This window comes from Phyllobates terribilis, unplaced genomic scaffold, assembly GCF_046119375.1.
Source record: "Phyllobates terribilis strain yellow unplaced genomic scaffold, ASM4611937v1 Scaffold_3__8_contigs__length_932513732, whole genome shotgun sequence".
NCBI lineage: Eukaryota > Metazoa > Chordata > Amphibia > Anura > Dendrobatidae > Phyllobates > Phyllobates terribilis.
The window spans coordinates 775,457,337-775,467,403 of NW_027362763.1; the positions used below are offsets into that span (position 1 = coordinate 775,457,337).

Below are 10,067 nucleotides of genomic sequence, written 5' to 3' on the forward strand. Positions count from 1 at the left end.
TTTTCTAATCTCTGGTAGCTGAAGTATGCTTTCTTTTCTGTCATCCCAGAGTTAGAATCTACATCTAAAATTAGGAACATAGGACACCCCTGCCAAAGAGTAGGGCGGTAAAGGCATGGCATGGGTGCAGGGTGACCTGAGAGTAGGGCGGTAAAGGCATGGCATGGGTGCAGGGTGACCTGAGAGTAGGGCGGTAAAGGCATGGCATGGGTGCAGGGTGACCTGAGAGTAGGGCGGTAAAGGCATGGCATGGGTGCAGGGTGACCTGAGAGTAGGGCGGTAAAGGCATGGCATGGGTGCAGGGTGACCTGAGAGTAGGGCGGTAAAGGCATGGCATGGGTGCAGGGTGACCTGAGAGTAGGGCGGTAAAGGCATGGCATGGGTGCAGGGTGACCTGAGAGTAGGGCGGTAAAGGCATGGCATGGGTGCAGGGTGACCTGAGAGTAGGGCGGTAAAGGCATGGCATGGGTGCAGGGTGACCTGAGAGTAGGGCGGTAAAGGCATGGCATGGGTGCAGGGTAACCTGAGAGTAGGGCGGTAAAGGCATGGCATGGGTGCAGGGTGACCTGAGAGTAGGGCGGTAAAGGCATGGCATGGGTGCAGGGTGACCTGAGAGTAGGGCGGTAAAGGCATGGCATGGGTGCAGGGTGACCTGAGAGTAGGGCGGTAAAGGCATGGCATGGGTGCAGGGTGACCTGAGAGTAGGGCGGTAAAGGCATGGCATGGGTGCAGGGTAACCTGAGAGTAGGGCGGTAAAGGCATGGCATGGGTGCAGGGTGACCTGAGAGTAGGGCGGTAAAGGCATGGCATGGGTGCAGGGTGACCTGAGAGTAGGGCTGTAAAGGCATGGCATGGGTGCAGGGTGACCTGAGAGTAGGGCGGTAAAGGCATGGCATGGGTGCAGGGTGACCTGAGAGTAGGGCTGTAAAGGCATGGCATGGGTGCAGGGTGACCTGAGAGTAGGGCGGTAAAGGCATGGCATGGGTGCAGGGTGACCTGAGAGTAGGGCGGTAAAGGCATGGCATGGGTGCAGGGTGACCTGAGAGTAGGGCTGTAAAGGCATGGCATGGGTGCAGGGTGACCTGAGAGTAGGGCTGTAAAGGCATGGCATGGGTGCAGGGTGACCTGAGAGTAGGGCGGTAAAGGCATGGCATGGGTGCAGGGTGACCTGAGAGTAGGGCGGTAAAGGCATGGCATGGGTGCAGGGTGACCAGAGAGTAGGGTGGTAAAGGCTTCACATCATGGAAGTTATTTATAACTTGGCATCCAGCGAATAGATTCAAGTAGATGAGAGGGGCAATGCCAGGACACACAAGCTACTGGGCCAGCATAGCTAGCCAAGCTACAACTTTGACCCAGAAGACCCTTCTTTATAAAGTAGCTGGATCCATCCATAGGGACCGATTTCCAAACCATCAGACTTTCTCCTTTATGTGAAAATGACATAATTCCCCAATATTTTACTAAGGACATGATGGTAATGCTTTGTACTACGGCAGAGATACAATTACAATTCTTTAACATTTATTGCCAAATACAACCTGTAGATTCCATTTTGAACTTGCCAGACCACTATAAACACAGAGAATGCTGAAGAATTGGAAAGATTTGCTAAAGATACATGTAGTGGGAGGAAATTGGAACAGGAAAAGTCTTTTCCATGCTTGCTGCCCGCAAAAAATGGTCTGCAGCCAAATCTACCATTCTTGATATTTATAAATGTATTGACCAGTACTGAACAATCCCTTGTGAATACCCCCAGTTTGCTTAATAAAATGAAATAAGCATGCTTGTCTCCCGGACTGGCGCCACTCAGAGCTCTGTGTTCCCCAGAAATCTGACATTGTTTATGTCACATAGTATGTAGTCTTCACAGATCCATCAAACTGGGTTGCAGCATTTAGTTGACATTAGAGGGGTTCTCCAAGAATGTAGTGAAATAGCCCCAGTCACGTAATTGATACGGCAGCCCGTCCTAGTCACATGCGGGGATGGACTGCAGTCTGAAGAAACACAGGACACGAGATCTGTGTTTCAACTGACAGACGACCAGTATTGTAAGCACATGTACCTCAATGAGCCGAGGAGAAGGGCTGTGACATGAGAAGAAATACATTTCTGATGACTTTGTGCTCAATCAGCGGAGGAGAAGCTTTATTTCTTTCTTCAACAGTCCTTCTCTAGCAGCTCACTGTTACGGGTGCTTCTGATACAGCTCCTCTGTCACTTGAGACTCTGATCTTTGAGAGCTGTGTTTCTTCAAACTATAGTCCGTTCTGATACACAACTAGGACGGGCTGTTGTTTGAATTATGTGACGGGAGCTACTTTATCACATTCTTGGAGAACACCTTTAACAGTGTCACATCATTCAGGAGACACAACATTCTGTGCAGAGGAGCTGCGCCAGTCCGGAAAGGAAATATGCTTATCTTTTTTATTAAGCCCATTGGAGGCATTCAGAAAGGGTTGTCCAATTGTGGAGAACAACCCCTTTAAATCTATTGCAAAACTTAGCTCAACACTTCAAAAAAGTTTGTTGAATTTCAGTGTAAATTTGAATTGTCGAGCTTATTGTCACTTATGATGGTAGCAGACATACAAGACAAAATTGTGAAATTTGGTGGACCACCTGACTTGGTGATGCCTGATAATCTGGTGGCCACGCATGTCAATGCGGTGTCTGATGCGCAGCTTTAGGAGGTGGAGTATAATATCATGCAGTTACATTCTCCAGGATAATATCAGTTTTCTTCCATACTATAAAGAAAAGAGCTACTTGTTTTCTCCTTTATCATGGGAGCTTTGTGGTGTCTTCACCTATGTGTTATAGCATGTATGTATCGGCCTTTTTTATACCTTAAGATCCGTGTTTCCTTCTTTCAAGTCTCCAAAAAATGTTTTTTTGAAAGATGGTAGACAGCGCTGATGTGATATTGTTTATTCTGTTGTCAAATTATATTTGATTATCTTTTATTTTTTGTTCTCATTTTCTCCAGGTTAATTGTTGCTTCCCGGTTCCACCCTACTCCTCTGCTATATACTTTACTAGAACTTGTTGCCCCATCGAGGCCATTTGTAGTTTACTGCCAATATAAAGAGGTATGTGTCAGTCCGCAGATGTAATATTGGTGCACAGCATTTTATTGTACAGCCAATAATATATAAAATATGTTTACTTTCTGAATACAGTAAGGTCTTTAGTTACTTATATTTTTCATAAAAAATAGTGTTTGAGAGCGGTGGGGCAAATTCTTAAAGAGCATATCGGCCAGCATATCGGCGGGGTCTAGGTCCTGGACCCCCATCAATCGCTCCAGACAGTTGTCCGATGTCCGCAGCTTGAGTTTTCTTGTGAGTGCACACAGATCGGTGAAGGCGCTCCACCGTATATAACCCTGTACCCCACTGATGGGCACATGCAGAGCGCTCCAGCGTCATGGGCAGTGCTTGTAGGACAAGAATCAGTGTGTGTCCCCCACAAATATCCAGGGCATTTTGGCATCCATTACATAGTAAAAAAAAAAAAAAAAAATGTAGGTAGTCTTTAAAGTGAATAAATTTTTTTTTATTTTTTTTTTTGAGTAAGTCCAATGCACTTGCACATTCTGTTTGGCAGCCCACTTGTCTGCTTCCACACCCCAGAAACAGATAGGGGGTGTTATTAATGCACTTATCTACAGAATAGTAACGTTGTTTGCAGAGATCAGGCTCCTTGTATATCCCTACTGTTGCTGCTTAGTATCTGGAGGAGCTGCTGTACTCCCATCATTTATGGAAGCTGTATCAGACTATGACATTTCCTTCTCAATTAAATCCCATTCATTGCAGCAGCAGTAAAGAACGCCCCCCCACTGCCAGGTGAGAATGTACACGGTCTAAGAACGTATGTCTCCATTATGACCGCCATCAGGAAAGTTTAGAAAATATATATAAAAAAATGCCTAGAACAAGAAAAAAAAGTCCTCCTCTAATGAAACTAGATTGGCTTATAAATCTGGCTACTAATTTTGACCTCTAAACACATACTCCATTGTTTTTGTTTTTTACTTAAAGGGGTTATTCCGCCAAAAACACTTATCACCTATTAAAAGGGGGTCCTGTATGTAACTGAAGCAGTAATGCGCATGCTGAATAGACTGTAAAAACACAATAGGGTCTCATCCAAATATAACAATCCAAAAGAAAGGTCTAAGCCCTCACCTTATAGGGTTGTGTAAGAGATGCTTTATGAGTGGTTGTCCTGAAGGAGTCAGAGTGACTCTGAAACATGGTGACTATAAATACTTCATATTAGATTGTGGATTGTCATATTTCCGGCAGCGCAGGATGCTTCCATTGCCATGGCAAATTATTTTAGTAATGCGCGTGCGTGACAACTGCTCCAGTGACTTTCTATGAGAGCAATGGTCACACATGCGTGCTGCCACTCCCAGAGACCCCAAAAAATCAATGTGACCACCAGCTGTCGCACCTCTAGCAATCGTACGTTTATTGCCTAACCTGTGGCGTTGGTGGGTGTTATACACGTCCTTTTTGTGGCCATATTACACTTGCGAACCCCCTATGGTTCATCTTAATCTTCTATGATGGACCCACTCTGGTTCTGACGTAATGCGGGAGGTCTGGCTGGGCACAGAAAGCACTTGTTTTACCCTCATCTCACGGAGTTTCAGTGTAAACTGATATTTGGTTTAGCATTAGAGCAATCTGAAATAATAAGACCTGCAGCTTTTAACCTCACTTTTTGAAAAAAAAATGAATTCTTTTTTTTCCCCCCCATTTCTCAGCCCTTACTTGAATGTTATACAAAACTTCGAGAAAAAGGTGGCGTCATTAACCTCAAGCTCTCAGAGACCTGGCTGAGGAATTATCAGGTAATTTCTGTTTTCCATTGATCCCTCTCTTGTTGATGACCTCATTGGCTGCCGGCTCTTGTAATGAAGGAAACCTAATGACTGCGTAATTGCGAAAATCAAAGGATCCACGAGAACATGACACCGCTGACTTGAATTGGAATTACATCCGTTTGCTGAAGTGTCTGTGTCAATACATGGCAATGTCTTCACTGAGACACCGGGCCTTAAGTGGCCAAATTTGGCTCATGCCTTTACAGCTTATTTCATATTGATCTTCGTTGTCTTTTTTTAGTGGCTTTTACATCTGTTTCCATTTTATCTATTTCTTTCCGATTTGTTACCCTACGCTGACTATAATAATGATTTATTTTAGGTTTTGCCAGACAGGAGCCACCCGAAATTGGTGATGAGCAGTGGAGGCGGCTATATACTTCATGGCATCACCGTAGCTAGAGAGACCACGAAGCCCAGAACCAGTTGTCCAGAAAGAACCGAAGAGCCCGCACCAAAAAAACTGAAAGTCGTAGAAGATTGAAATAAACATTATTTTTAATGTCATGAGACCAACACTCAGACCACAGCATGCACCAGAGATTTTTTTTCTCTACTTAATTTTATACCTTTTTTGTTTTTCTGCTTTTTCTCCTTTATTTCTTGCTTTTTTTTAAAGTTGCCATAGAGTCTAAATACATTTTGGTTTATATTTCAATTTATGTTGATTTTTCTTTTACATATAAGAAAAATGAGAGAGAAATATTTATATATCACTTTAAGGTGTAAAATGTATGTACAGGCCGGTATCCCTCTTTTACATAGCCGGCACTTTTGGAGGATCTTCAGATGAAAGTTGATTGTGACGTCTTTATGTTGGTCAGTAGATGTCAAATCGAGTTGACGTCATTTAATCATTTTTATTGAGTTTATTTTCCATGCGTTAATCCAGTGCAGCTTTGTGAATACAGTGTCATAGACTACTCTGTGTCTCCAGTATATAAGAGCATGACACAATAGGCTTTGACTATACTATAATTCCTCGGAAACAACCCCTTGTTAGAATAAAAGCACCTCGATGGCTGACAGATTGCAGCAGTTCTGACTTGTCTAATCCCCAGCGATCAGCTGTCCACCCTTAGGCAAGCTCCATTCTGTTGCTTATTTTCCCAGCAGCAACCTCTGCTTGCAAAATGTATTATTCCATGGTGCCCATTCAAATGAATGGTTGATAATGTATTACTCAGGCAGGTTAAAGGGATGTTTCAGTGTCAAATACAATTGTCAAAATGCTTAATCTATTTTTGATCTGAGTTTTTTCATATTCCAACTTTTTTTCTTTGTCTCCAAGACATATGCATAATAGAAATGCTCAGAAATCCCCTCTATGACTCAGATTGCAATGCTACGGCACTAGTTTTTTTTATTTGGAGGACTTAAAGGTTTTTTTTTTCCATTAACAAAGTACATTTTAATTAATATATTTTGGAATAACAATAAGTTCCACAATTGGATGTGTTAAAAAATATATATATATTCATGTGCTGAGATATTCTTATAAATGTGCCCCTGCTGTGTACTGTGTAATGGCTGTGTCTGACCGTGCAGGAACATGGTCTGATCATACCACAGCTCCTGGGCAGGGAGGAAGCAAGAGAGTATACAGACATTACAGCAGGGGATCACATCTGATTCTTTCTGTGAGGTAAAACATTTTCCTCCTGTTTTTAAGCAATGTTTTACCTCACAGAAAGAATCAGCTGTGATCTCCTGCTGTAATGTCTGTATACTCTTTTGCTGTAATGTCTGTATACTATCCATTGTGTTCTCCCTTGCCCAGGAGCTGTGGTATGATCAGACCATGTTCCTGTACAGTCAGACACAGACATTACACAGTACACAGCAGGGGCACATGTATAAGATTATCTCAGCACAGGAACATTTTTTTTTTAAACGCATCCAATTGTCGAGTTTTATTTTTATTCAAAGATCTATTGATTAAAATGAACTCGTGTTCGTGGGAAAACCCCTTTAAAGGTGTCGTCCAGTTGAAAATTTCAATTCTCCGAAGGTATGAAAATATCAAATGTATCACTGCCACTATAGCACCATCCTTTTTTTATCATGTCTCCTCCACAACACTTGACCACTGCATCCATAAAAGACCAGAAAGAAGCATCATTGGTTAAGTAATGACTATTTTGGTGTTTTCATAGATTAATCTAATATATTAAATTATTTTAGAAAAAAAAATCCAGCAAGAAAAAGTGATGTCCGGTGCTAATTTTGTACAGTGTACCGATAGCAGGTTTATATTAAGTACAAAATATATATATTTTTTTTTTTAGTATACTTTAATCAATGCTCAGTTCTCCATTCACTATAGTTCACTTCTAAACAATAATATATAGACCAAATTAGCATTGCACAATTACATACAAGGGTAACATCGAAGATCACCATCTTCCTTCATCCATCTGCTTCTGGATACAAAGACATGCATTATCTAGAATGATTGCAGGTTGCAGTTACATCAAAGTTCACGTCTGTACACACAAACGCCATTGATCCTTTGTTTTCATCTGCGTATTGCTTTTGGACATAAGTGACTTTCATCATTTCATAAATGCAGCGAGAGCAATAAAGTAGAGTGAAGTCATTATTGTGATGTTCCTGGAGGCAGCGCGGCAATGGCTAATGCACTGGGATGGTTTTATTTATTTCGTACAAGTACGGTTTCCAAAATGTTTTCACGGTGAAGAAACAACTTTATCTGTCCTGAAATACATACGTTGAATGAAACAGATCAGTTTAAAGACAACAGGAACCGATTTTAAAAAATGGCAATTTGGTTTGGTACTAAATATAAAATCTACTCACTTAATGGTGTAGACGATGGGGGTATCAAACGCTTTCACTGAGGGCCTCATCAGCATTATGGTTGCCTTCAAAGGGCTGTTTCTAATTGTAAAACTGTATAAATATAACTACTCCCTTAACGTGTGGTTGAATAAGCTGAGACTCTAGATCACACACCATCCGCATCCATTGATCATGTTCTAAAAACAACAATACGTAGCAAATGTCAAGCATTCAACTGCATAAAATGTAATTCAACTAGATTTCTTGGTTCAAATACATTTTATGTAAAAGAATAACAAAATACGGTACATTTTTTCGCCTTGAAAACATGCATTCACTTTCCCATCTTTTATGAAATTGCCTTCCTTCTGCATCAATTTTTCTCTTTTTGGACATTTTGGGATGATTTGTAAGTATTTTTCAAATCCACTTGTTTGTAAACCGCCTTGGAAAAACGCTGATCTAGAAATACTTATCTAGTGGCGGGATGCAGTCACGGACGTAGTGAAGGAAGCAGTGAAGCTTGGCTTTGTGCACTATGATGGTGGTTACATGCAAAAACTGAGGCATAAGATGGACATTGGCAGGAGGTATATAATACGTATGTATTCTCCACCAAATGGAAGCCTTTCTATGATGTTTGTATTTTATTTTTTTTTCTGGGTTGCTGATAAAGTAGTTCAAATTGTTCGTTGAGAACAGAGAATGTACCACTTGGTTAGTAAGCGGCCAAGATGTCCTTTAGGACCAAGTAAGATATAAGACAACCCCTTGCACCTCTTTACAACTGAGCTTCCTATCTTGATGGGTGGCTATGGTGCTCGAGTAGGGATGTCAGACCTGTGCCATCACCTCTGAGTTGCTGAACACAGCGGGATGGAGGTGCACGCCGGAGCTCAGGATCCAAGATGCGCCCTACACCGCAGCCAATGCTTAGCAGAGAGCACCCGTTCCCTGTTTAGTCACCACCCCATCTTGGAATCTGAGCTCGGCACTAACCTCCGTTCTGTTTACAACAGAGTTCAGAATCCAAGATGGAATCTGCTCCCTGTGCTGGCGCTGTCCTCTCTGATAAGTGCTGCCTGCTTTTTCCAGGGAAAGTGGAGAGCCGATCTGGGCCACAGAAGATGACACGATGGTCCAGATTTTGCTTGCTGGCCTTGAGTTTGACACATGGTATAGACGGCGCATGCACAGAGTCTATATACCATATAAGCGAGAAAATCCCTTTCATCTCACTTTTTTTTTTTTCTAATGAAATATCCTGCAAATTTCTAAAATACTTTGTGTTTTAATCCCGTACCGGTTTCAGGATCTTTTTGGCGTTGGTGAATATTAACAGACATTTGCGCTGCAGATGTTTTATACCGTGAGGATTGCCTACACTGAATATAATTACATCCAAATCTCAGCAACAAGGATTATAGAGGTTTACAAACATTGGCCCCAATTCATCAGTTTAAGCAGAATTCTTGCGTAGAACAGTTTAAAATATTGAAAGTATTAAGTTGCGCAAAAACTTTTGTGATATTTTTATGCCACCTATGGTAACTTTTTCAAAAGTGGACAGAGCTGGGGCGTGGCAGAGCACGGCTGACAAAATCAGAATTTATGCCACAAGACTAAATTATGACAAAAGAAGTACTCCAGTCCCTGACTGCAATACATTTTTTTATGCTAGCGCACAGCATACGTAACATGCACCAAATTTATTAAGCTAGTTAGCGTCTTCACCAAGACTGGCGATTTTTTTTGTTTACGGACAACAGGCAAAGGTCTTTAAGTTCCATTTTGACTATGGGACTAATGGCGAAAGGAAAGTGCCGTGGGAAAATATGCTGTTAGTTTAGACCTTTGGTTGAGCCAAGAGTTGCTATGAGATATACTAGCTTGATTATTTAATGTAAAAGGCATTTATTGAAATAAAATAGGGACATGCTTTGTGCTTCTTCGTCAAGATGGGTTATGTACAGCTGTATTAGGAAAGATTAAATTGGTTAAGTTACAGTTGTGCTCAAAAGTTTACATACCCTGGCTGAATTTTTCCTTTCTTGGCCTTGTTTCAGAGAATTTGAATGATAACAAAAAAACTTTTTCTCCATTCATGGTTATTGGTTGGGTGAAGCCATTTATTGTCAAACTACTGTTTTTTCTCTTTTTAAATCTTAATGACAACCAAAAACATCCAAATGACCCTGATCAAAAGTTCACATACCCTGGTGATTTTGGCCTGATAACATGCACAGAATTTGACGCAAATGGGTTTGAATGGCTACTAAAGGTAACATCCTCACCTGTGACCCGTTTGCTTGTAATCAGTGTGTGTGCATAAAAGCTGAGTGAGTTTCTGGGATCC

General features: G+C 41.7%; 1 protein-coding gene across 1 annotated transcript in view; it reads left to right on the top strand.

The window, feature by feature from the left end:
• The window catches only part of TRMT6 (tRNA methyltransferase 6 non-catalytic subunit), a 60,617-nt gene extending 55,050 nt beyond the window's left edge, over nt 1-5,567 (top strand). Inside the window, exons 9-11 of the mRNA XM_073672259.1 lie at nt 2,999-3,101; nt 4,790-4,876; nt 5,232-5,567. Coding sequence (XP_073528360.1) covers nt 2,999-3,101; nt 4,790-4,876; nt 5,232-5,393 — 352 coding nt within the window. The 3' untranslated portion in view covers nt 5,394-5,567. The remainder of the gene's footprint in view (nt 1-2,998; nt 3,102-4,789; nt 4,877-5,231) is intronic.
• The last annotated feature ends 4,500 nt before the right edge of the window (nt 5,568-10,067 follow it).